Genomic DNA, 26,066 nt, shown 5'->3' on the forward strand with positions numbered 1-26,066 from the left:
CAGAGAACACACATTGTAGGATTTGTTCAGGCAGTTCTGGTTTTGGCTGCTCTGTGAGTTGCTCTATTTATTCTTGTTCCATTCAGAGTGAGCTCCCCTGGGCCTGGTGGCCACTGAGCTGAGAGTCATGTCTATGAGCACGAGGTTAGAACTGGGCCACATTCTGTTCGCCTAAGTAGCACGATAAAGGGGATAGACACCCCTCCCTGTGGCTAGAAGAATGTTTAGTTGGATTTATCAGTCTAGTTTCCCTCATAAACAGCTGCCTAAAGCTTCACAAGCATGGAGGGCTTGTAATAATGGCCATTGTGGCACAGTAACAGGTGCTAATGGCGGTCATTTTGCTAGCAACCTCAGCCACCTCTGAATTCTCTTTCAGACGCAATTTCTCGGGGTTTACTTTGTCTCATCCCAAGAGTTCCTTGCTAATGCCTACGTCTTAGCCGTGCTTCTGTTCCTTGCCCTCCTACTACAAAGGACATTTCTGCAAGCGTCCTACTATGTCGCCATCGAAACCGGAATTAACTTGAGAGGAGCAATACAGGTACTCGGCTAATTATGTTTTCACTTTCCCATAAGAACCGCATTATTCATCCCCCTGGGCACTTAAGAATAATTGTGGTGTGAGTTTAGTTTTGGGTTGCCCTTTAGCAGTGCTTTGAAACAATAACCATTGATAAACCAGTGTAGGAGGAGAAGAAAGCGCCTTGGGCTGGACTTGGGGAGTGTAATAGTTCCAGCCCTGGTTCTGCCTTGCGCTAGATCTGCGATGTCACCTGCTCGGCCTTGAATGGGGCAGACATCACTAATGGGTCACCACATTCTTTCCTGGTGAATGTACATGCAGACTCAGACTCCTTCTCCAGATTCTGTCCTGGGGAGCTGCTACCAGTCTTCTCTGGGTGCAAAAAAATAAATGGGCTTGACATACTGGGACTAGAGAGCCTCTAACGTCTATTTGAGCACTTAAATCTTGTCCCAGCAAGATGTACTTGAGCTCTTAAATCTTGGACCTAGTCCCTTGGATCTAGGTCCTTGCTCCTGCCCCCTGTGGTTTCCTTCCCAGAGTGGGTTTAAAGGATGATTAAAATCAGTAAGGATTCAGGGCATTTTGGGGCAAGGCAGTGATGAGAGTTGTCCAAGCCCTAGTGTTTTCTTTAGGATTTTGGTTTTACCATTGGGATGGGGAGACCCAGTGCAGTGGTGGTTTAAGTAGGACAAAAGTTTGTTTTTCACACTGAGTCACGGCTGGTGTGGCAGCTGCACGCTCCTCAGAGTCCCTGGCTCCTTCTGTAAGGCCGTGCCAACTTTCTCACTTGCCTTCTGCCCCATGGCTTCAGGTGACTATTGACATTGCCACTGCTGGGCCCACACTTAAACCAGCAAGAGAAGAAAGATGGGACAATAGGTGGGAATGCTGCTTTCTTTTAAAATCGTAATGCAGAAGTTGCACATGTCCTCTCCCAGCCGGTGGACCAGAAATTGGCCATATGGCCATACCTAGAGAAGCTAGAAAGTGTGGTCTTTTCCTGATAGCCATATATGCCCTGCTAGGAATTCTTCTCGTGAAAAAGGGGAGAGTGGACATTGGGAGATAACTAACAGATTCTGCCATACCCAGAAATTCCCATGAAGTCAGTAGAACACTCAGAAGTTGTGACAAAATTCCAAAGCCACCTCACACTTCAGGACAGAAATGATTCTCATTTCATCATTGACTGGTCCTTGGGAGCCAGGATCAGAAGCTTTGCAGAAAAGGGACTGAGAGGAGATGGGTATGGCCTGGGCTAGGGACCTTGTCAGAGTCCGAACTCTGGTTATCTTAGTACAGTTCACGTGAATGGTTCCCCCTGGAGTTGTGCAGTGCACAGCCTGTGCAGCTGTACATGACAACACTGCCCATCCCCAGTGGTTTTTCATTGAGAAAACAGAATCATTTCCTCATCATTTGAGAATGGTGGAAAGAGTCCAGGAAAATATAAGACCCTCTGAGCTTCACAGGGGCTCAAAGCTAGGAAGAACAGAACCATTCCTCAGTTCAGAAAACCTCTCTGAAAAATCCCAGCCTCTGCACAGACCCTTCCATTTGACTGGCAGGCACATACCACCATAGACAACAGCCAATTTTGTGGTCAGTTTTGTAATTAAATCTTTCTACTGTGTGGTTATAAATTACACACTGGCCCAGTATTTTCCAATTACACTAAAAGAGCCAAATATGGTTTTTAAATGGATTAGTATGTAATTGTTTTTATCAAACTGTCTGAATCCAGGAGAGCTAAATTCATATGCCACAAAAAGAAAGTACTGGTATTAATTATGGAAACAAATTAGAAGAACAAACCTTTTTTTTCCAGAGATTTACATAAAATTATAGATAATGGTCTATGTCTTAATGGGTTTGAGAAGAAAGATGGTTCTTGCATGAAAAGTTATTAAGCAACATGCTTGGATTATATATATAATTTGTGGGCATATACCAGCTGTCAGTCAATTGCGGATTTCTGTGTATCCTGGTCTTCACTTAATAATGCTTTATTTGATAGATTAGTCTATGTTCTTACGTCACTAAAACTAAATTTGTTACTCTTCTTTGAAGACTGATCTCACTTAAACTGGGCTGCGCCTAGATCTGTCCAAAACTGTCACTGCCTTCATTTCATTTTATTATTTTATTTATTTATTTTACTACCATTATTTTAAACTTTACCCATGGTATACATAAGCTCACAAAAAGACATATGATAGTTTCATGCTTTAAGCAAACCTGATCCACAAGAAAGCCCGAGTTTCACAAAAGATGAATTAAGGGCTGGAAGTCCACTGACAATAGAATGCACGATAGAATTTCATTTAAGAACAGGCATCCCTCGGATGTTGAAGACAGGAATGCATTTCTCCTTATTTAAGAGCCCATAACCTGAAAATTGCCATGTTTCTAGGAGGCACAATCACTCTGCACATAGAGCTGATCCTAAAAGCTCAGAGTCCACGGGGAGCCATTTTGGTGGCTGCTCCCCATCTGCCCTGAGGAGACAAATTAAGGTCCTCTGGGGACGGGATTCTCCATGGTGGTGGGGCTGAATGACACTTGTATGCCCTGTCTCACAAAAGACCTTCCCAAGCTGACTCCTTGTTTTTTTCCAAGGCTCAGTTAAGGCAAGACATGGCCTCTGAACATACCCCCCTCCTCTGGTTGAAAACAGCCACACTGAAACAGACCACTGCCCCACTTTATCATTTTTATGGCTCTGAAGTGTGTTCTCCACTGGCCTCTGGCAAATCAAGAATACAGCTGGACATGAAGATCACATTTAAGATTTAAGAGCTAATTAAGTCCTGTCCCCAAGGGAGAGGACTTGCTTTGCTGGGGAAGTAGCTTGCCACGCTGGGGAGGATTCCTTCTGGGAATGCTGCCTTTCCAACTTGCTTGATCTGTAATCAAATGCCTCTACCTCTCTGAGCCTTAGTTACCTCATTTGTAAAATTGGAACCACTAATGCAGTGCCCCCTTACAGAGCTGCTCTGGGGCTCCGTGGAGGAATGTCTGAGAAGGCACTGGCGTATTGTAGACACATGGCATCTGGGAGACGGATTAGAATGATGATGATGACAAATGTGAAACATTCTGCTCTCATTTCCAGACCAAGATTTACAATAAAATTATGCACCTGTCCACCTCCAACCTATCCATGGGGGAAATGACAGCCGGGCAGATCTGCAACTTGGTTGCCATCGACACCAACCAGCTCATGTGGTTTTTCTTCCTGTGCCCAAACCTTTGGGCTATGCCAGTGCAGGTAAGGGATGTGTGTCTGGAGTTGGGGCGGGGGCACAAAGTCAGAATCTGCTGGTACATGCCCCATGACTAGGGGCTCACTGTCTTCCATGTTTACCTGCACCTTCCATGCCCTCGGGGTCTCCATGGTGTGTACCCTTTGCTCCCTATACCTGCTCACACTCTGCAAATGGTCTAGCCATCTCTCTTGTCATTAAGACTTTCAAAAAGCAGCAAACCTTAAAAAAAACTATGGAATAATCATATGTGGAACATTTTTGCAGACATTAAAAGTTATGTTACAACAAAGTACTTAATTACATTGTAAAGTGTTCATGATGTATAGTTAAGCCAAAAAAAAGTTACAAAATAGTATATGTGTGAAGCTCACTGCATATTGAATACGTGTATATATACATATTTGCACAGATTCACACAGAAAAAAGAACTAGAAGGCCACACGGGTGGGGTTATAAGTGACTTATATTTTCTTTATGCATGTCTGAATTCTCCTGTAAGCATGTCTTGTTTTTGAAAATCAAAAACATGATTATTTCTAAAGCCAAATTACCTTTAGGGCTGGTTCTGAAGGAGGTGCATTTTCTCCCAACGAATAGTGGGAGAATCCTTGGCATGATTTTCCTGACTCCTGGCCTAGTCTTCTCTGCTCTCCTCTGGAGCTTTGACCATGGACTTGTGCTTCACTGTGGTGAATCCCAGAGCCCTTGCAGGCTCCACAGAGGCTGCCTGGTATTGAGTAAAGTGTCTGGACTTGGGTGAAACTGGTTGTTTCAAATACTTAACCTGTCTGAGCCTCAATTTCCTCATCTATGAAAAGGGGATGATTCTTACCCTCGGGAGTTGCTATGATGAGTCAATTAGATGATGTAAGTAAAGCACCAAGGAGAGTGCCTGGCCCAGAACAATCACTAAGCAAGCATCAGATCCTGGAAATTGCAGAATTTGGTGTGAGTGAGGACTTTACCAGTCCAGAATCCATTGCTTCTTGAGATGTAGATTCCATAAAACTTAATCTCAAGTGACTTTTATTGGTCCTTCTGACCTGTAAAACTTATATTTGAAGGACATTAAAGGAAAATAGAACAGGGAGTCAGCTAAGCATCTTGATGGGGATGCAGGCAGGGAATCTGATGGTCCTTTTTATGGGAACAGCCCTGTATGCCATCCCCCGTTACCACTTAACCCATGCCTAGACCCCTGTCCTCCCCCAAGTCTGCCAAGTGGATCAGTGACTATAGAAGTTATAGAAAGGGGTTGCCTGGGTGGCACAGTTGGTTAAGCATCCCACTCTTGATTTCAGCTCAGGTCATGATCTCCCAACCCCATGTTGGGCTCCACACTGACAGTGCAGAGCCTGTTTGGGATTCTCTCTTTCCCACCTCTCTGTCTCTCCCCCACTTGTGCAAGCTCACTCTCTCTCTCTCAAAATAAATAGACTTTTTTTTTTTTTAAAGAAGCTATAGAAGCATTTAGAGAGCTCGTCTAATGTAGTTACCAGCCTTTTATCCACAAGAACACTTTCTATTGTGTCCCCTTCAACAACCTCTTTTGAAAGATTTTGTCCACCAAACCTACTGTATTGTTATCATTACTATTATTTATAGCATTTATTGCACGTATATCATTGCTAACAATGCTAATACTAATCACCTTTGCCCCAGGGGCCCCTGGGGGGCTCAGTCAGTTAAGCATCCAACTTCAGTTCAGGTCACGATCTCATGGTTCATGGGTTTGAGCCCCACGTCGGGCTCTGCGCTGACAGGTTGGAGCCTGAAGACTGCTTCGGAGTCTGTGTCTCCCTTCCTGTCTCTGCCCTTCCCTCTGCTTGTGCTCTGTCAAGAGTAAATAAACATTAAAAACATTAAATTAATTAAATTAATAAATTAAAAAAATAAAAGAAAAAGTAACACTTGCCTACCCCAGCCTCTCTCACTTGTGCAGTTAACCCTACCAACACCGAGGGGGTGGTATTTTTTATCTCCCTTTTTAAGTTTTTACTTACCTTTGTTTATTTATCATGAAGTATCATTTGGTTTTTCCACTTTTAATTCCTCAAAGGGTGGCTCTACCTTTGCCACTTAGAGCTTTAACCTAGCCCTCAAGACCCAGTGTTCCCACGCAGTTGATCTAGTCCCTTCAACCTAGTCAGGATCTTGTTTGCAGCCTGGATGGCCTTTGGTAATACTGAAACTAGCTCAGGACCCCCACTCCTTTATCCCCAGGAGCCCTCCTTGATTTGTAATCTTTTTCGGGCTACATATACTTTTTTGATAACAGCTTCATTAAGATCTAATTCACCCATTTAAAGTGTACGATTCAGTGAGTTTTAGCATATTCGGAGTTGTGTGATCATCATTACAATTTTAACGATTTTATTTGTTTATTTTTGCTCAATGTTTGCTTGTCTGTTTATGTTGAGAGAGAGAGAGTGAGCCAGGGCGGGGCAGAGAGAGGGAGAGAGAGAACCCCAAGCAGGCACTGTCAGCGCAGAACCCGACACAGGGCTCAAACTCATGAGCCATGAGGTCATGAAGAGTCGGATTCTTAACCGACTGAGCCACCCAGGTGCTCCTACCATTGTCACACTTTTAGAACACTTTCATCACCTCAAAGGGAAACCTGTACCCATTGGCATTCACTCCTCATCCCCTCCCCCAGCCCTAGGCAACCTCTGATCTACACATACTTTTGACAATCTAATGAAAGCTTCTCAGAAAACCAAATGTGCCTTCACACATTTTGCCTACAATTTCAGGGGCCTGACTGGCCCCCTCAAGCTCATGCATGCCACGTTAAGGAACTTGGCAATAGTGGGGACTTCTTTGATTCCTCATCCTACGGGTACTGGAGGCCTGGAGAGGGTGGGCCACACAGGGAGCTGGGAGCTGCACCATACCCAGGTATCTCTTTTCCATGCTTCCCTAGTGACAGAGTTCCCATGAGACCTGTTTATTTGTTTAAGAAAAGGGTTGCCACTGGGGCTCCTGGGTGGCTTAGTCGGTTAAGAGTCCGACTTTCGCTCGCTTAGGTCATGATCTCGCGGTTCGTGGGTTCGAGCCCCGCGTCGGGCTCTGTGCTGACTGCCAGCTCGGAGCCTGGAGCCTGTTTCAGAGTCTGTGACTCCCTCTCTCTCTGACCCTCCCCTGCTCACGCTCTCTCTCTCTCTCTCCTAGAAATAAATAAAACATTTAAAAAAAATTAAAAAAAAAAGAAAAGAAAAGGGTTGCCACCTGGTATTGATCTCTATGTGCCAGGTATTATTCTAGCTACTTATAGAATATATAATTAAAATATATTAATTTAATATTCACAGAAATCCTGCTGAGTGGGCTTTGAAGTCACCATTGTAAGGGTGAAGAACCTGAAACTCAGAGAGGTTAAGTAACTTGCCAAAGATTGCACAGCTAAGTGCTGAGACTTCATTCAAACTCAGGCTTGCATTCTCTGGGGACAATGATCTCCCCACTATTATACTAGGTCGTTTTCCTAACTTGTAAATCAGAGCTAAAATAACCCTTGTATTCCCCACACTTGCTTTGCATACTCAGAATCACTGATTTGTGATATATTCTCCTGAAGGTCCACTCAGACCCCTCAGAATAGAGGAGTGCACAAAAGAATTTGGGGAGCACGACAAGGGGTGGGTGGAGGATGAGGAGGAGCCTGGCATCAGCAACAACTGGGTCTCCAGACCCTGCTCCAGCAGCGGCCAGTGCTTGGAGGTGGTGGGGGCCCGGGCACCGACCCCCAGCAGGTGCCGTGGTGGTGACTCTGGGAGCGCTCTTGGAGCTTCCTTGGTGGCTGGCGCTACTCAAGCTGCTGAACGATGCCCTGATTGCCTCCATGTGAGGACAGCTAACAAATACACTGAATGCCAGGGGTAATTTTTGGGTCGGGTGATGCAAGCAGAGCCCGGCAAGAGTAGGAGTTTCTTTATTTCCCAACATGCTTCTCTGCACCCCCATGTCAGCATTTAACATCAGTGAAACACTGGGAGGCAGGTGGTAAAAGGGTCACTTACCAGCCCCTAAGATCCTGCAAATACAAGAGGCATTCTGTGATTAACAGAAATTACAGAGCCGCCCACCCACTCCTCTGTCCCCGAGGTAGTGCAGTGCCAATTTGGTGTAGGGCTCAGGGAGTGCCGGGCCAACCCAGGCAGACTTTTTTTTTCCAATTAAGGAAGACAACACATCTGTTCCTCTAGAATAAGCCCTGAATTTAGAGCCGTCTGCCTTTGAAGGCAACCTGAGAAATTGTCATCTTGATGCGTCAGGGGCTGGTAAGAGTAATTTACACTTCTCATAAATATTCAGAAGCAGGCAGTCATTTGCATAAAGCTAGAAACAGAAAAATTCTCTTTTCAGAAAATACTTGCCAGATTCACTTGAACATTAAAGATACCAGCCTTCATGTACATATGTATATATGTACTGTAGATTATAAAATGTATATGCCTCTAAGAATTATAAAAGCTTATATTTTCATCCAAAAAGCACTCTACATGATGTCATAAACTTAAGAGATTATTTTCATTTTCTTATATATGTAAAAATTAGTGTAATAGAAGACAATTCATATTTTATTTTTAAAAAGATGCCAGGAGCCTAAGAATGAACTCTCAGAGCCTGGACCGGTTTTGTCTGGCATGGAGACGGCGGTGCCCCTTTGCTTATGTGTCACTTTTTTCCCAATGTGAGGGGACCGTCAGCCTTGCCAGCCAGCCAACAGAACAAAAGGTGCTGTTACACTCATTGTGCAACCTCAGCTCTGAGACTTCCATCTGGAAGGTAGATTTGGAGAGCGTTAACGCTTCAGCAGGCTTGCAGATAAATGCAGTTAGTTATCAGCCCAGAAAGCCACTGCTTGCGTGAGTGCCCATCACGTTAATACCTCTTTCTGAAATTGCTTTGTCACACCTCCTCCTCTGGCCCCTGGGGACAATTAGGAAACCTGGGCACCGTGGCATGTCCCTCTCTAGGGGCCTGGGCAAGGGGGTTGCCGACACCCACTCCCCAGGGCAACCACCAGGTCAAAGGAAATTCACCCCCATGACCCTCCCTCAACCCATGACCCTCCCTCAGATCGTCGTGGGTGTGATTCTCCTCTACTACATCCTTGGAGTCAGTGCCTTAATTGGGGCAGCTGTCATCATCTTACTGGCCCCTGTCCAGTACTTCGTGGCCACCAAACTCTCCCAGGCCCAGCGGAGCACACTGGTGAGTGAGTGTCCCCTGGGTGCTCACACCCCTTTTTCCCATCCTTCCCCCATGCATCTGCTTGTTCCCTTTCCCTGTACATCAGCGAGGCTTCTAACTCTTCCCCCAGTTGCCACCAAACAGCCATACACACATATACCCATGTTATCATCGACCTTAAGCAGATCACTTGACTCTCCAGGCCTCAGTTTCTTTGTCTGTGAAAGGGGATGAGTGGAGAAAGCAGGGAGCATCCCCATGGGCTCAGGAGCTTGGCATTGCCTGTGAAGTGATGAGGGCATTGACTTGGCTCCTTCCTCTTGTGTGGGCTGGGGGTCAAAGGAAATCCCTCCCTGACCTGGTGACCCCTGGCAGGAGTATTCCAACGAGAGGCTGAAGCAGACCAATGAGATGCTCCGTGGCATCAAGCTGCTCAAGCTGTACGCCTGGGAGAACATCTTCTGCACGCGTGTGGAAATGACCCGCAGGAAGGAGATGACCAGCCTCAGAGCCTTCGCTGTCTACACCTCCATTTCCAGTGAGTCTACCCAACTAGCCATCCCTGTGTGCTGAGTGTCTGGGCTTGAGGGAGGGAGCAGAGGTGGCCGAAGCTAGAGTCTTTATCATCTTCACCCGATCCAGGCGAGCCTCCACCTGTCTCTGGGAGCAGAGCCGCCGGAAGTCACAGTGTCCTCAGTCACTTACCCAGCAACTGTATATTGACAGCCTGCTGCGTGCAGGGCACTGTCCTGGCCTTCAAGACACAAGGATGACAGAGACAAAGGAGGTCTTTTATACTCCACTGAGCTGATCTGTTATGGGGAGGCAGCAGTAAATGAATAAATAGCAACAGTTTTGGATTCTCCAGTAAGGGCTTCTTTGAGTAAGTCAGACTGAGCTTCCTTTCCCTGCCCTGGATTCAAGTCCAAGGAAGCGTCCATCTACCTGGGGTATGAGGTGGAGAAAGATGCTCATGGATATAAGGACTGAATCTGTATTAACCAAGTGGTTAGGAAACCCCAAGCCCAGAACAGAGAGGGAGAAGGGGGAAAAAAGACCAAAACTGGTAAAAACTCTTGGGGTCCCAGCAGACATATGTATTACAACCACTTTCCAGAGAATATGGGGCTCCAGTGGCAAATGCTCATGTAGGACAATGAGCTAATAGTAAAGAAGCAAAAATCCACCTGAGAAAAATGTACCAGCAGAGAAAGAGTCAGCAAGTGCAAAAAAAAAAAAAAAGAAGAGAAAATAAAATAAGTATGTTTAAAATAATCAAAGAGCTCAAGGAAGGGGTAAAACCCACAAGGTAAAACAGATAAGTATCAGGAGGAAAAGAGTCAAAAGGACTTCTAGAAATTAAAAATTGAGTTATCAAAATTAATTTGGTGGACAGTGGTCCCCAGGTCAGGCCAGGGCTTATATAGATCAGGTGACTGATAGAGTCCTGCCCCAAGTTGATCTTACTGTTGGTCTGGTGGCTCCATGGCCCCAACCTGTGGTGGTGGCTACTGCCCAAGTGCGTAATTGGGATCGAGATAGCAGCTGGCAGACCTCGCCCTTGTTCCCTATCCTGTCCAGTTTAAGAGCCGGTATGGTAGGAAGAGCCAAGTAGAAGCCCCCAGAGAGAAAAAACAAAAAGGAAACAAAATAACTCGAGTGTAAAGCTTAAATGAATTAACATGGCTGAAGAGAACATTTGTGACTTAAAAGATCTGCAGAGGGGCACCTGGCTGGCTCAATGGGTAGAACAAGCGACTCTTGATGTCAGGGTTATGAGTTCAAGCCCCGCATAAAGAAAATGCTTTCTGCTATTTGGGCAAACCATTTTATAGATGGGAAATGCGGACCCAGGGAGGGTGTCTTCCTGAGGTTAAAAGCATGGCTCAGACCAGTTCCCTTGGCATCTCATGTTATTTTTCACAAAGGGCTGGACACCTACATGAGGATAAAGAAAACTTAGGACACAATGGGGCACCATTTCAGGCTATTTTCCCTGAGTAGAAGAGAAACAACCAAGAACAGGCTTTGATGGGAGTAGGAAATGGAGAAGGAAAGAAATTAGGAGAGGTGGGCAGTACTGACCACCTCTGCCAGCTGAAGTTGGTTCTTTTGGTGTGCCAGGAAGAAGCACAACTGTGGGGGTCGCCGGTGGTGGGCCAGTAGTGGAGGGTGCACTGGCCATGTCTCCCGGACAGGGTCATGGAGAATAAGATAGCTGCTCAGGTCCTGTGTGTCCCTGGTATTCATACTGGGTCCAGTGGAGCCAGTGGCCGGCACCCAACCTGAAGGTTCTCACGGGGCAGGGCTTACACTGAGCAACCCAAGCATCCCAGCTCCCTGTGTCCATCTAGACCATGATGTCCCGTGGTTCACCACAGTCAGCAGTGGCCCGACCCTCCACCCTCCATGGCACCACCAGTCATGGCATCTTTCTGCAGAAAGCCCTGCTAGGACCTGCTTTTCTCAGAATGGCAAACACGGCAGGCAGTGGTGGCTCCCTTGATTCCTCACCAAGACACTCAGGTTACTGGTCTCTTCTCTTTACCCTTGGCCCTGACCATGCAGTGCTCAGGGCCTCTGAGCACTCAGGCTGAGTGCTCCACAGGATAGGAGAAATTGGGAAGGAACAGGAGGTCAGAGAAATCAGCGTGTGCAGCCCCAGGCTCTCTTCACCTTCCTCTCTGCCAGCTCTGCCTGCCCCTGGGCCTGGTTATGGTCAAAGTAACACCCCACTGTGTATAACCAGTTAGACACCTGGCTCCCAGACATCTCCTCAATGGGGACAGCTGCTGAGGTGGAGAGGGTTTCCCCCCACGGCCAGGTGACTTCATCTCCCAGCAGCACAGCAGGGAGGGGTAGGGCAGGCTCCCCGTTGTTGCAATGCAAGATAGGGAAGGGAAGCAGCAAGGAAACAGGGGTAACTAGGCCCCCAAGATTCCTGGCAGCAAAGTAGGGCCAGCTTCAGGTCATATAGATGAGAGAAGCTCACAACTACTTTGCTCCTAGAAGATGTTTGCTCATTTCTTACATTCCACACTACAACCTGGGAGGTGTTGTATATCAACAACATTTTACGATGTCTAGGTTCCCAGGCTAGCCCACTGAAACCTTACCTAGTAGATGTTCTTTGTCCCATGGGGTCCTCAGAAGCCAAGCCATGGCTTTGTGAAGGTCGTGGGGCCAGGAGGATGTGGGGGAAAGGAGACACCATGTTGTCAGGGGCTGAGACGACTATGTTAGAAGTGAGGGGCTCTGGAGCCAACCAGGGGTCTGTCCAGGGTCCTTCACCTGTCCAGGACTCAGTGACCTAGAAGGATAAACAGAGCATCCCAGGCTGGTCCCTGGAAGAGGGCGGTGGGAGGGAAAGGGAAGAGCCCTCCAGGAGAGCGTTGAAAGCTAAGTGCTGTTTACTTGGTATTTGCCCTTCCTGGGATGGGTTTGTTAGTCAGCAGTGGTGGGGTGGGGGGTGGCGGAGGAGACAGAGTGGGAGGGACACCTCCTGGCTGTGGGTATATGATTTCAATGTGTTTTCATTTACCTCCTCCCGGACTTCCTGCCTTCTGCTCCCTGTCACCAGGGATCAGGACACAGGTCATTAGGCTTGAGGTAATGGGGCATCTTTCATTCTCATCCCTGGCACCAGCCATGGGGTCCTGGCACCAAAGAGGAACCCCAGAGTCACGTTTCCTGATGGGGTCCATCTCGGGGCTGCCTGCTGGGCTTTCAGTCTGGTCATCGTATGCCAGGCAGTCAGAGTACCTCTGGCAGTCTTTCTGCCGCTCCTGCCATCAGAGCCCTGAGCTGGTGCAGGCCAGGGCTGTGCAGGGGGTTGAAAAGGAAATGGATATAGTTTCCCTACCATCAAAATCCAGAATTGAAGATAAAGAGATGTAAGTCCCTTGGCCGGGGTTGAGGGAGCCCAGCCCTGGGCTAATCACTGGGAGGGATGCAAGAGAGTAAGTTGTGCTCCTCGTTTTCCAGGAGTGTCTACTGTGCTGAGAAGCCAGAGCGGACATACATGAAACAGCGTGGCAGGGAGCACTGATCTGTGTGGACCTGCTCTGTGCTGGTTGCCTAGAGAGCCTACTTGCACTTAATCCTCACAACAGCTCTGTGAGGTGTGTGGCTCCACTTTCCCATTTTATTGAGGCTCAGGAAGGTGAATGACTCTCTAAGGTCCTCAGCCAGGAAATGGCAGAGAACAGAGAAGAAGGAAGGCCGCGGGCTTGGAGTTCGCAAGAGCTTCATGCAAGAGGTGGCTTGACCTGCACCTCGTAGGATGGGCGGGATTTCAGTGGGTAGAAGATTAAGTGGGAAAAAGCTGGAGGTTAAGTGCCATGGCCACTCTCCCCCAAGAAGTCAGTTCAAGCCTTTTTTCCCTAAAGAAGCAGGTGACTCTAGGTGTCCAGCCCAGCCATGTATTTGAGGACAAGCTTTGCAAGAGTGACAGAGGAGTTCTAGGCCCTACCAGTCAACCAACAGACATGCCGCCAGTTCATTCTGTTTTTTGTTCAACACCCATTCCAGAGCCTTCTCTCTGTGCCAGACTTTACTGAGGCCTTGTGCATTAAAGAGGAGGCAAGCATGATCCTCTCCCTCACAATCTTCAGAGGGACCATTCCATGAACAGTGGCTAGAGCCACGGGATCAGTTCCAAATGCCTCAGTTTTGTTTTGTTTCTCTCATCATTTATCTGATAAATATTTAGTGAGGACCTACTATGTGCCGGGACCTGTGCTAGGTATGGGGGTGCAGTGCTGAGAAGAAATAGTGGTCCCTGCCTGCACGTTCCTCACAGGCTGACAGGGAGGCCAGACGTGCAGCTGTGTTGTGAAAGGGATATTCTAGGTGCCCATAAGAGTTCTACCCAACTTAGTCTTCGGGGTCATGTGTATCAAGGAAATCTTGTCAGAGGTGCCTGAAGGATGACTAACACGTTAGATAGATGAGGGGAAGAATGTTCCAGGCACAAAGGCCCAGAGGTGAGAAGAATGATGGTGTGTTCAAGACTTGAACACAATTCGGTGAGGAGAGGGTAAGAAGACCAGATGGTGCAGGACCCTGTGTGCTGTGTTCAGACCTCTTGGGTTTTGGCCCAATGCAGGAGAGCCACTGAAAGAATTAAGTTAAGGGCAGGTATGTTTGCCATCTCTTCGAGTATTCTGGGGTCAGAGGTCTTTCTTCCCAGCTGGTCTGAGCCACAGTCAGTGGGCCATCCTTGGAGGGAGGTAACTGGCCTCGAACCATGTCCTGCAAAACAAAAACCATACCTCCGAACCCGGCTCTGCCACAGACAGGGTTGTGGGGGTGGGCAGGATGGTGCTGGTGAACACCATTCCTGGGCCACCCCGCACCTGCCAGGGCCTGGTGATTCTTGGCAAGTCTTGCTTCCATCCTCGGTGGAGGCCCCGACTCAGAGCAGCCAGTGCTGCAGGACAAGGTGACCTCCATACTTGGTCCCCCTTCCTCCTCCAACTTCTGTGAATTTCTTCTTCAACATCTGCCCCTCCTCTCACGAGCCGGGGCAGCCAACGCATATCCTGGCCTGCCTGAGGGAGAGCCAGGGAGGGGCATCTGTGAAGGGCAGAAGAGGCTCTGCTTCCTCCACTGCCAGCAGCCGAGCCTCCTTCCCTCCCCTCTGTAGACTTCAGACGGACATCCAGCTGAATGGATCCAACTAAATGTGGGTTGCACCTCCCTCTGGCAGGTGCAACCCACATTTAGGCCAGGCTGTGAGCCCGCAGCTGCTCCCCTGCCCTCCGTGGAGACAAAGATGAAGTTAACCAGAGGCACAAATGGCTGGTTGTACCTCCCGGATGCATGACCTCTGAAATATTTATCGATGCTGTGGAAATAAAAAGCTCCTGGTATTGCAGCGTAGGCTGACACCCACAAGGCCGGGCAGCATTCCTTGAACAAAGCCAGGGGTAGTGGCTGATCTGAGCCCTGCTTTGGTTTTGGGTGACTTGTCATTTGCTTTGTTGGTGGGGGGGGTGGTTTATGAAAAGCTGACACAGCCGTTCACTACTCTACCCCCAGAATGCAGCACAACACCTGGGACAGAAGACAGCCTCAGAAAATAATTTTTGAAGGAATACTTCTTTTTTTAAAAATTTTACTTATTTTGAGAGACAGAGAGAGCGTGCAAGCAGGGGAGCGGCAGAGAGAGAGAGAGAGAGAGAGAGAGAGAATCCCAAGCAGGCTCCATCCTGTCAGCACAGACCCTGATGTGGGGCTTGAACTCGGGAACCATGAGATCATGACCTGAGCCGAAATCAAGAGTCAGATGCTTAACCCACTGAGCCACCCAGTCACCCCTTTGGAGGAATACTTCTTAAAGGATAGTTGGAGAGGAGGGTGTTAAAATGACACCTACCCATATGTCTACACCATGACAGAAAGACTTTTACTTTTGAAGGTGGCATGTCAGGCCTGCCTACACACAGCTAAACTTTTCCATAACAGTACCGCACTCACACATGATTTTCTAATCTTCGGCTTTCACTTAGAATTATTTCACAGTACTTCTTGCTCCCTCAAGAAGGGAGCTTGCTCACTCAGGATTTGAGCAGTATCATGTTCTTCTCCCCACACCACCCCGCCCCTATCCGGATCAAATCAAAATGAGTCAGCCCACCCCTTGCCAAAGTTGGAGAGAAATCAATTCTTGGTCATATTTCTCATCCCTCCATCACCTTTAATGTCTTACAGGGCCTTATGTGGTTCAGGAAACTGGAGGCAGGGTCTCTGATCTTCAACTTGTGACAGCTGGGACACCCTGCTCCCTTCTCCTCACCCTTGCTAGGGAGTGTCTGCTTAGCTCAAAGACCTGCCAACGCTGGTAGCATCCCAGGCTCCTGAGTCTTAGACACTGACATCCCCAGTACCAGTCATGTCCACCCCAGGGCCCAGGGGGGTGGTCTTCAGAGGGGCCTTGAAAACGCAGCTGGTGATTCCCTTCCTCCAGCCCCCACCCTGTATGGCACCCAGAGCTCCCTGCACAAAGGCTGTCCTTCCAGGAGAGGTTGAAGGAAGTGGAAAATTACATTTTCATTCGCCAACGTCTCCATAGAGCAGAACAGGACAGAAATTAATTATGTTATATACATTCTCCATGTTGCTGCATCAGCGTTGGAATACTCATTTTCAAATTTATTTATAGCTTGTCTCATTCCTCAAAGGAGCTCAGGCAGCTACAAGAATAAAGACAATAAGATAGGGAAAAAATAAATTCAAAAAATCACGACCAGAGAAAACATGCAGTAGAACAAAATACCCATTATCACACATTTTCTGACTGCAAAATCTCCCCCGGAGTCGATGTACCATGTTTACTAAAACAGCTGCTCCTGTCGGACGTTGCCAGTTTGTTTCAATCTGGGTGGTTTATGGCTGTGGTTGTGGTTTTGTTTTGCTGTGACAGATAACGCTGCAGCTAACACCATCTTGCTCAGGGCTTTGTGCTTCTGTTAAGCGATTTTTCAAGATGAATTCCCAGGAGAGAGATTATAGGATCAGAAGGTCTGAACTTCTGCGGGGCTCTAGCTTCGAAGCACCAGATTGCTTTCTAAGCACAGTTGTGCCAATTTCCATCCTAACTTCGAGCCTATTCTTGAGCTGGGAGTTGAGCCCCAGAGGTGTGGGAGGGGGCCCAGGGATGGTGCACAGGTACCTTCTCTAGTTGAGCCCCTCCCGTCTGGTAATTGCTGAAGATGGGCAGGAGAGAAACAGAAGGAGGCCCTTCCTCTAAAGGAGCCTTCTGGAATAACTGGCCCAGGAGGGGATGGACGTGACTACCCCAATGTTTTTTTTTTTTAATGTTTTATTTATTTCTAGGAGAGAGAGAGAGACAGCGTGAGCAGGGGAGGGTCAGAGAGAGAGGGAGTCACAGACTAAAACAGGTTCCAGGCTCTGAGCTGGCAGTCAGCACAGAGCCGAAAGCGGGGCTCGAACCCATGAACTGCAAGATCATGACCTAAGCGAAAGTCGGACGCTTAACCGACTAAGCCACCCAGGCGCCCCGTGACTACCCCAATGTTTAGAGCTATATGGTTGGTAATTGTCAAGGGTCCAGGCCTATTGGTGTCCTCCCTCCCTCATCTCAACCCATGATGGCTGTGCTATGTCCTACGTCCCTGATCTGGGTCCCTTACACTGTAGGAAAACCGATAATGTTTATACAGCCCCCCTGGCAGAGACACAGAGAGAACTGTAGCAATGTGCAGAGTACCTGGAGACATAACGCATTCTTCAGGAAGGGCTGCTAAAGGTCAGGTATGATATTGGTGTTGGTAAAAAACCATGTGGTCAGAGAGACTAGGTGTATTTCCTCCATGAGACTGGGAACTCTCTGATGCCCGGGGCCGTTTCCCTCACCAGGTTAAGAATTCCCCCAAAATGGACCCAATGTCTTTCCTGTCTGCTAGGGATCTTTCCAGAGGCATGCTCCCTGTTTCCCCAGCTTAATGGGGGCTTCCTGAGAGCCCAGCTCTGCCCCCTTTTCAGACAAGAACCCCACTGTGGGCAGAGGCCGTGTTCTCCCACCCACTTGGGGCTCCATGTCTCCAGCATACACTGTGTCCGTACTTGCTGGTGCATACAGGATGCTTGGAGTAAGTGGACAGTCTGCTTCTTGGAATGGTGTTGACCGTCTGTAATTCTTCAGTGTCTCCAGAACCTTTACCGTTCATTAGATGGGGGCCATGTGCACAGCAGCTGATCCCTTGGCCTCTGGCTCCTGGCTCCTTCTGCTTTAATTTGGCTAATTATATAAGCAGACTCTTTTCTGGACTCTGGAAGAGGGTCCTGGAAGGAAGGGGGAGGAGATGGGAAGGTGGCAGCTAAGATAGTCATCTCTTATTCCAGGAAGGCTGCTCTCCGGAAGTTCAGGCCCGGGGTTGGGGCTCTCTCCCGCATCTCACACTTTGGGCAGGAGCATGACCTGTGAAGCAGAGCTAAACTAGAAGCCTGTGAGGTGTGATATTCAGGCAGCATCTCAGGTTCACAGAGTCTGTTCCCTACATTATCCCCTCTCACTGGGAGGGAGCCAGAGTGTGTGAACAAGTACATGTTTACAAAAATCAGGTATAGAAACCAAGGCACGGGAAAGGTAAATGATCTGCCCAAGGTCAGGAACTCCACCCTTCTCTGACTTGAAGTCCAGCTCCCTTTGCTCTCTGGGATCCCTATGAAGAGTCCGAGGGCCACACTTTCAACAAAAGAAGGAGGGGACCTCTGTTGCAGCAAACCAACTGTCCCTCTTGGGTAGGGACTCTAAGCCTTGGAGCCAAGGGACACCCTCTTTTAAGCTGTCCTTAGTTACTAATACCTCAGTGTGAGTGAGTTTGAAATCCTTCCCAAGAGCCATGAGAGATGAGGAATCCTCTAAGTCTCAGAGAGAACCTGGCTTGAGACCAAAGGCAGAGCAATGGGTAGCAATCTAGTGCCCCCCAGAAACACATGAGACTGACCTCACAGTTGGCCAAAGGCAGCCAATGCTCCAATCCCTTCTCTTATCATTTCTCACGGGACTTCCTTCCCACTGGCCACCTGGAGCAGAACGAAAGCATTTAGGCTTTTGCCTAAAGGCTCAAGTCTCAGACACATAGGGTGAGAATCCTAAGGGAAACAAACAGGGTAAGACACTGGTGGAGGGGACCCCAAGGCTAGAGTTCTGCCCCTACCCTGCCCAGCTCCACCCTGCTGGCTGGAGAAAGGACCCCATGGGCTGCACTACTTCCAGACCACCCTGGGCAGCTTCATTTTTAGCTATCTCATCCCTCCCACTAAACTTCACTTGTGCTTCCTCCACAGTTTTCATGAACACGGCCATCCCCATTGCAGCTGTCCTCATTGTAAGTGGATCCCTTCTCCATCTCCGGATGCGGTGGGTGGCAGAGAATGTCTGCAGTGAGAGGTTGCCCAGGGTTTGGCCTCTCTGCACAAGGACTTCGGATGATGTGCCCAGCAGTGGGGCTGGAAATAGGGCAATAGATTGAAAGTCTGTATGCCGAGCAGGTGACTCCCTGACTCTGCCTCTGGGCCCAGAAGACCTGCGGCTTCATCTTTAAAGAAACGTCACTTGCTTTTAAAAAGAGCTATCAAACTTTTTAATTATAAAAGTAAGATGTGTTTATTGCATAAACGTTGGGAAATTCAGAAAGAAAAAGACAAAGAATTTGAATCACCCACAATCCCACTGGCACCATCTTTAATGTGTTTCTTTCCAGTCTCTTTTTAAGGCACATAATGTGACATTCTTACAAAAATAGGATTGTGTTGCACACGCAATTTTATAACCTGCTTTATGGAGTTTAAGAACAAGCCCATGAATAATTCTCCACATCTAAAGATTACAGTGGAGGTTTCCTAAAGTGATTTTGACCAAAGCTGTGTGTGAGCCCAGTAGTGGGGCCCTGAAGCATACCCCTCCAGAAAGGCCGAGCCCCCACAACAGTCCAGGGCTCCCATCCTTGGCTTCTGTGATGGCCACAGTTCTTTTAAAAGATGCATTTGTTTCCTCTGGGGACCAGTGTCCCTGAGCTGTGGTGAGTTCACAGCCATCAGACACACTTGGGAATTCACTTTTGACATGATTTATTGGGCTGGTTCTGGCCTGGCTCCTTGGGGAAGCCTGGGTCACAGAGGCTGCTGGGCCAGCCAGGTAGCCGGGGGCAGAGAGGAGGAGGTTTGGGAATGATCGTGCCTACATTTTCCCTGACTGAGGACTGCTGTTGGAGTGGGCAGAGCTGACCTAAGGTGAGGGCTTCCTCTGGTCATTCCTGGCAAGGAGGGGGCAGGGCAGGCGCAGCCGCCCCAGCCCTCCAGCTTGAAGTCCTGAGCTTGCTGGAGACGTTTCCAGGAGATGGATGGAAGATGATGAAGGTGTCTCTAACAGGAAGTTCTCCTTGGGTTCCCTGTTCAGCACTGCTGGCTGATGCTGCCAGTATGGGAGAGGGCCACACTCTTGAGTCACACACCTCACTTGTGCTTCTATCCACAGACCTTCGTGGGCCACGTCAGCTTCTTCAAAGAGGCCGACTTCTCGCCGTCGGTGGCCTTCGCCTCCCTCTCGCTATTCCACATCCTGGTCACACCTCTGTTCCTGCTGTCCAGTGTGGTCCGGTCTACAGTCAAAGCTCTAGTCAGGTGAGAAGAGGGTCCAGCAAGGACACTGGACAGGCAGCTCGTGTGGTGGCCCCAGGGCTTGCTCCAGTGACCACTGCAACTACAGCTGTTTGGTCCAAAGTCATACTTCCCTGTTGATCCGGGCCTCTGCTGAAGGTGGTCGTAGTTGGCCAGAGGGACATAACCATGCGTGGCTCCCCTCCATGCCATCCCTGAGAAGGGATTACCCGACTGGCTTACATACCTCCAAGGAGAGGAAACCCAATGGCACCTGCAAGACAACTCTGTAAAAGAAGAAAAAAAAATTCCATGTTGAGCCCAAATTGGCATCTCCTCATAAATTCTGCCCATCAGTGCTAGTTCCACCCTCCAGAGCCACCCAGAATGAGCACTGCTCCTCTCCACATGGCAGCCCCTCGGATTTCAGAAGGTATCCACTGAATCTTTGTCTTCCTCAGGCTGAACATCCCCTCTTCTTTCCACGGGTCCCAGAGCCTTCCCGACCCTGGTCAGTAAAGCAGCTTTCCCTAAGTGCCTGCATGTCCTGTCCCCGATTAGCCTGCAGCTCTGGGAGGCCCCTACATCGGGGCTCTAGAGCCCTGTGGCCACTCTCCCAGAGGCATCACCCTCTTGGGAATGAACACCTGAGGGTAGAGGTTTGAGGTTTTGGTTGGGAAGTTCCATACCTGGAGTGTGAAGATCTCCTTGGACCACTGAAATAGCTCCTTGAAAGCTAGGTCTTGGCATGCCTCTCGGGAGGGCCAGCTATGTCCTTTCTCATTGCCAGTGGGACCAGACAGTACCCGAACCCCTTCAGCCTTGAGGAAAGTGACAGCCTGGTCTAATGAGACTCTAGAAGACCCTAGACAAGCTCGTGAGGGGAAATCACTGTTGGAACAAAGTCGCTGATGGAAGGAACAACTCACACAAGGAAGCTCTGGTCAGGGTTCAAGGATGGAAGGGGACTTAACTTAGCAGAATTGTGGTGACAGGAGTATGTAACCCAGGAGTAGTTAAACCAGGGCTGGAGAAAGATTAGCTCCTATTTCTAGGCTTGGCTGTGCCAATTAGTTTAATTGGCCATGGCACTGTGACTTCTAATGATCACCCTTCCACTTCCACCCCAGCCCAGCTCTGTGATTCTGTATAGAAACCACAGGTTCAAGGATGCTGCACTGTTGGAATTCCCTTGTGCTGACCCAGAAGCATTTCTATATGCAGACACTCCGAATATCACCATCACCAGGATAGCTGAGGCCTTCTACCCCTTGAGTTGGGAGTAATAACACCTCCCCAGCAGAATTTAATTCTATGTTTATAAAGCATTTAACACAGTGTCTGGCATATAGTTTGTGCTCAACGAATACTAGCTATTGTTAATAACCAATCCTGATCCTAACTAAACTTAACACTGACCAACCTTAACTCTAAGAGTAATGATAAAGCCCAACACCAAGGAACCAGCTTTAACACTTAATTACCCCTAAAACTAACCAATCTCACCCTAACCCAGACCCTAATCCAGTCCAGCTGACTGGTCAACCCTAACAAATCCTGGTAACATCAGCTGCCCGCCATGGATGCCCACTGATCTGTCCCTTTCCAGTGTAGGGTTTGTGGGGACACTACCACAGGACCCAGAACCTTCTCAGAGCCGCTCTTTCAGGCTGCACTCTCCTCCCTCTCCCCTTCCCTCTGCCCCTGGCAAGGGTGAGGGGTGTCTCTGTGCTTCCTTTGCAGTGTGCAAAAGCTGAGCGAGTTCCTGTCCAGTGCAGAGATCCGCGAGGAGCAGTGTGCTCCCCGGGAGCCTGCGCCCCAGGGCCAAGCCAGCAAGTACCAGGCAGTGGTGAGTGCCTGGCTTCCCCTTGCCACTCCTGGTGTTTTTCTCTAGTGCCTGTAGCTTGTGCTCTGCTGTGTCCTGTCTCAGCCTCTCGTCCTAGGAGGGGGGACTTCCTTCCCTGCACAGCTCCCAGCCCTGTGGGCCCTCACCTCCTCCTGACCATTCCCAGCCCCTTAAGGTTGTGAACCGCAAGCATCCAGCCCGAGAGGACTGCCGGGGCTTCACAGCCCCACTGCAGAGACTGGCCCCCAGTGCGGATGGGGATGCTGACAACTGCTGTGTCCAGGTGAGTCCTAGATCCTGCACCCCCACGTCTGGCCCCCCAGCACCATCTCCAGGAGGGAGCTCAGCATCAAAGACATATGCTGAGTCCTCTGCTCTGGAGGTCATCCTGCCTGCCTGGAGGGTCCATAGCTGTCCCCAAAATAGGGACAAGTCTTCCTTCTCCATTGAATGTGGGACCCCGTGACTGTCCTCTCGGAGAGGGTGATTCAGGCAGGGGTCAGCAGGAGAAGGCCATTCCCCACTCCTCTGCCCTAGAAGTGACCCAGGGACTGAAATCAGAGTTTTTAGGCTTTCATCGGGGGAAGGGAGGCAAGTGACCATTCACACTGAGAACTGAGCTGCCTTTCTATTCTTTTCCGGGCGGTGGGCTACCACCAATAAAGATCATTGGAGGCTTCTTCACATGGACCCCTGATGGAATCCCCACACTGTCCAACATCACCATCCGCATCCCCCGAGGTACAACCCGGCTCACATCTCTACATGGTCTGGGGGTGCCCTTCAGAGTCATAGCTGAAGTGCCCCCCTCCACATGTCCCACTGAACAACATAGAGAGAAAAAGAAAAATCAGCATGTATTGAGCACCAGCTCAATGCTGACTCTTGGTGGGTACTCTGGGGTGTGAACACTAGAAAGGGGTGGGCTGGTGGGAGTCAGCAGCAAGGACAGGACCAGAGAGCAGGACCTTGCTGTCCAGCCACCTGTTGCAGACATATGGGTGCTTCATAAAAAGAAGAGCAGTCCCAAGTAGCCAGGGAAGGTGCCATGAAAGAGGTGAGCAGGGTCCCTCAGGCCGTGAGACAGGGTGGGTATTCTGGAAAAGACAGCAGCATGAGCAAAGCATGGGGGTGAGATGGAGATGGGATCCAAAGTGGCCTTTGTTGGGACCATGAGATCTGGGCCCACATTAGGGAACTGGAAGAAGGATATAGAGTTCCCAAAGGAAAGGCTTAAATGGGGGTCCCAGAGTTGCATGTATCTGTCTGTCTGTCTTTCTGGGTGGTAGTCATTCAGACTCCCTGGTGCCCTGGTCCCATTTCCTGCCTGCCCTCTCTGCAGGCCAGCTGACCATGATCGTGGGGCAGGTGGGCTGCGGCAAGTCCTCACTCCTCCTGGCCACCCTAGGGGAGATGCAGAAGATCTCAGGGGCCGTCTTCTGGAACAGGTACTAAATGCACCCTCAGGGCTCAGCTAGTGGGGAGACCTAACAGTGGGCTGGTGGGCAGCCTTTCTTTCAGCCATCCTTCTCAGTTAAGGACGCATCATGCCCCTCTTGAACACTCGCTGTGTGTTCAGTGAGTACTCAATTAATGCCGTTAATGGTTATTCTCATCAACATCATTAGTACTTATTCAGCCCTTATAAGTGCTGAGTACTTTGCTAAGTCCTTTGCATGCATTATTTCATCTAGTCCTTGTGACAGCCAGCAAGGTAAGGACTGCGAAGCTTCCTTGAGGGTTCTACTATTTGCCCTAATTCACTCAGCTAATCAGTGGTTGAGCTGGAACTCTGACTCAATCCCACTTGACTCTAAAGCCATGCTCCCTCAGCCGCCCTGCCTCCCTGTGTGGGGAACTGCAACACAGTTGCAGTTGGTTTCCGTCTTGGTCATCAGCAGAGCGACATAGACCGTTCAGTGGGTGTTTTGAGGAGCCAGAGATAACCCAGACAAACATGGGTTTCTGGACAAAGATCACTATCTTAATTAAAGAGCCAGAAGCCCAGGCTGAGTCAATCATGAATCTATTATTTATAGCCACCTACTTCCAAAAAGCACTTGAAACTCATTGATAAAAGATACATAGAAAATAGAAGCTTTTTAAAAAGGAAGAAAGGAAGAGTTGAGAAATGAAGAGGGTGGGAAAGGTATACAGAAACCTGAGCAGGGCGTGGCCTGGAGCGCTGGCCTTCCCCACCCCATCCCCGGGTAGCTAAGGGCAAGGGGGACCTGACCGGTGTGCAGAGCACATTCAGGAATAAAGTTCGCAGCCTCAGCAGAGGACAAGCTGTCCCTACACTCATTTCTAGGGGAAAAGTATCATTCAAGAGGTCAGGTTTTTCATAAGCCTGAGCGCAAAACTGAGCAGAAAGACTTTGCGCCCAGTGTCTGAATACCTGTGTGCATCTCCATTTGCGGACATTTTCCACAATGTCCCTGAATGGTACATAAGGTGGCAAGTTTCCCTCCTCAGTGGGGCCATAGGGTGGCACACTTTGGTTGGGATTTGTTCCTGCGACCTCGGTCTTTGGAGTCTTAATTCTATCAGGGACTGTGGTATGTTTGGGGGCAGAGGGGTCTCTTTCTGCATTCCCCATCTTATTTGGGGATTTCTCAACACAGCTTGACTGGGAAGGTCAGGCACTGGGTTTGAGGTCACTTTGTCAGCCTCTTGTACCAGTTGGCCCTTAGGGCTCTGAAGGAAGGAGCCCTTGCCCATTGACTGGCAGTGTATCTTTGTGAGGGGAAGATGGAATTACAGAGCCCAGAGATTGGGGTTGCCCTGGGTTCTTGGATCTGTGTCCCACTCAGCATGAGTCAAACCCCCTGTGGGCCTGGTCTCTTTGCCTCACTTTCTTTTCCTTCCCCAGTCCCCGTACATGGGTGCCCCCCACACCAGCATCAGCACCTCTCTGTCCTCTGCAAGAGGCAGCAGGTACTCTTTGGGGGATTCAGCCCTGCCCTGCCTTGGCCTCCACCTCTTCTCCAAGCTTGGCCAGGGTCTGACTGCTGCCGCCTCTGTCTTTGGAAACCTCTGCCCCAGCCCAAGGGGTACAAGGGGCCTTTCTAGAACAACTAACATTAAGCAGCTCTTATGTGCAAGGCACTTATTTATAACTCCATTGTCTCAGTCAGTCTTCACCAAGCTCTGTGAGGTAGGCATCATTAACCCCCTTAACAAATAAGAAAATTGAGGTGAAGCAAGTTACCAAAGGCCACCCAGCTCTCAAACAGCAAAAGTGGGATTTGCACCTAGGTGCTCAAGCACATGGGCTTTCCACTGAGTGCTGAGAGAGGAAGGGCTCAAGAGCAGTGTGAAGAAATAATTAGCCTGACAGTCCAAAGGCCAGCAGTCCCTACAGCCATGACACCTACCTCCTCAGGAGAGCCACCACCCTCTCCTCATGACACTCACTCTCAACAGGCAGCTGGGCCCCAGCTCCCAGCCCAGTTCGAGTGTAGGGGAGGGGGTGGTGATGAACAGGTTCTCTCCTCTCCTCCATTTTGCTCTCCTCCACAGTGTGGCTTCCCTCCCAAGCATAGCGAAGCACATCCTCATAGCCTGCAGCCAACAAACCCTTGGAAGTTGTGACTTTGTTCGCAACTCAACTCAGGCTCCAATCTCTCTGCCTTGATGTATTCACTCACCCCCTGTTTACTGAACACCTGCTGGGTGCCAGACCCTGGGCACAGCGACAGAAATGCAAAGATGATTAAGACATGGCCCCTGCTTTTATGGGAGGGGAAGGAGATCAGCGCCATAGTCAAGCACAGAGGAACAACATGGGCCTCTGCGGCCAAGGAGAGAAGGCTCATGTGGATGTGGTGTTTGAGCCTTGAAGGATGAGTGTGGTTTCATCAGATGGAAAAGGCAGGGGTGGGAGACGAAGGTGTTCCAGGCAAGGGTATCGGCATGGGCAAAGGCTTGCTGATGTGAAAGAACATAATTCTCATACCCAGAGCACTGTGGTGGGGTGAGGTGCAGTGGCAGAAGACAGGACTAAACAGGTGTGCTGGGCTCAGGTCAGACACCCCTATATACCAAGTCCAGGAAGTAAGGTTTAGCCTGAAGGCTGTAGTAGAATCGTGCTGGT

At 49.2% G+C, this 26,066-nt stretch overlaps 1 protein-coding gene across 3 annotated transcripts in view; it reads left to right on the forward strand.

The window, feature by feature from the left end:
* The window catches only part of ABCC8 (ATP binding cassette subfamily C member 8), a 75,766-nt gene that overhangs the window by 20,314 nt on the left and 29,386 nt on the right, over positions 1-26,066 (forward strand). For all 3 annotated transcript variants that reach the window (XM_077761126.1, XM_077761127.1, XM_077761128.1), the window contains exons 6-15: positions 380-544; positions 3,645-3,800; positions 8,884-9,018; positions 9,373-9,535; positions 18,814-18,854; positions 20,003-20,148; positions 21,868-21,973; positions 22,137-22,253; positions 22,636-22,711; positions 23,313-23,418. In XM_077761126.1, coding sequence (XP_077617252.1) covers positions 380-544; positions 3,645-3,800; positions 8,884-9,018; positions 9,373-9,535; positions 18,814-18,854; positions 20,003-20,148; positions 21,868-21,973; positions 22,137-22,253; positions 22,636-22,711; positions 23,313-23,418 — 1,211 coding nt within the window. The remainder of the gene's footprint in view (positions 1-379; positions 545-3,644; positions 3,801-8,883; positions 9,019-9,372; positions 9,536-18,813; positions 18,855-20,002; positions 20,149-21,867; positions 21,974-22,136; positions 22,254-22,635; positions 22,712-23,312; positions 23,419-26,066) is intronic.

Source organism: Crocuta crocuta, unplaced genomic scaffold, assembly GCF_008692635.1.
Source record: "Crocuta crocuta isolate KB4526 unplaced genomic scaffold, BGI_CrCroc_1.0 scaffold233, whole genome shotgun sequence".
In the NCBI taxonomy this organism is placed as follows: domain Eukaryota; kingdom Metazoa; phylum Chordata; class Mammalia; order Carnivora; family Hyaenidae; genus Crocuta; species Crocuta crocuta.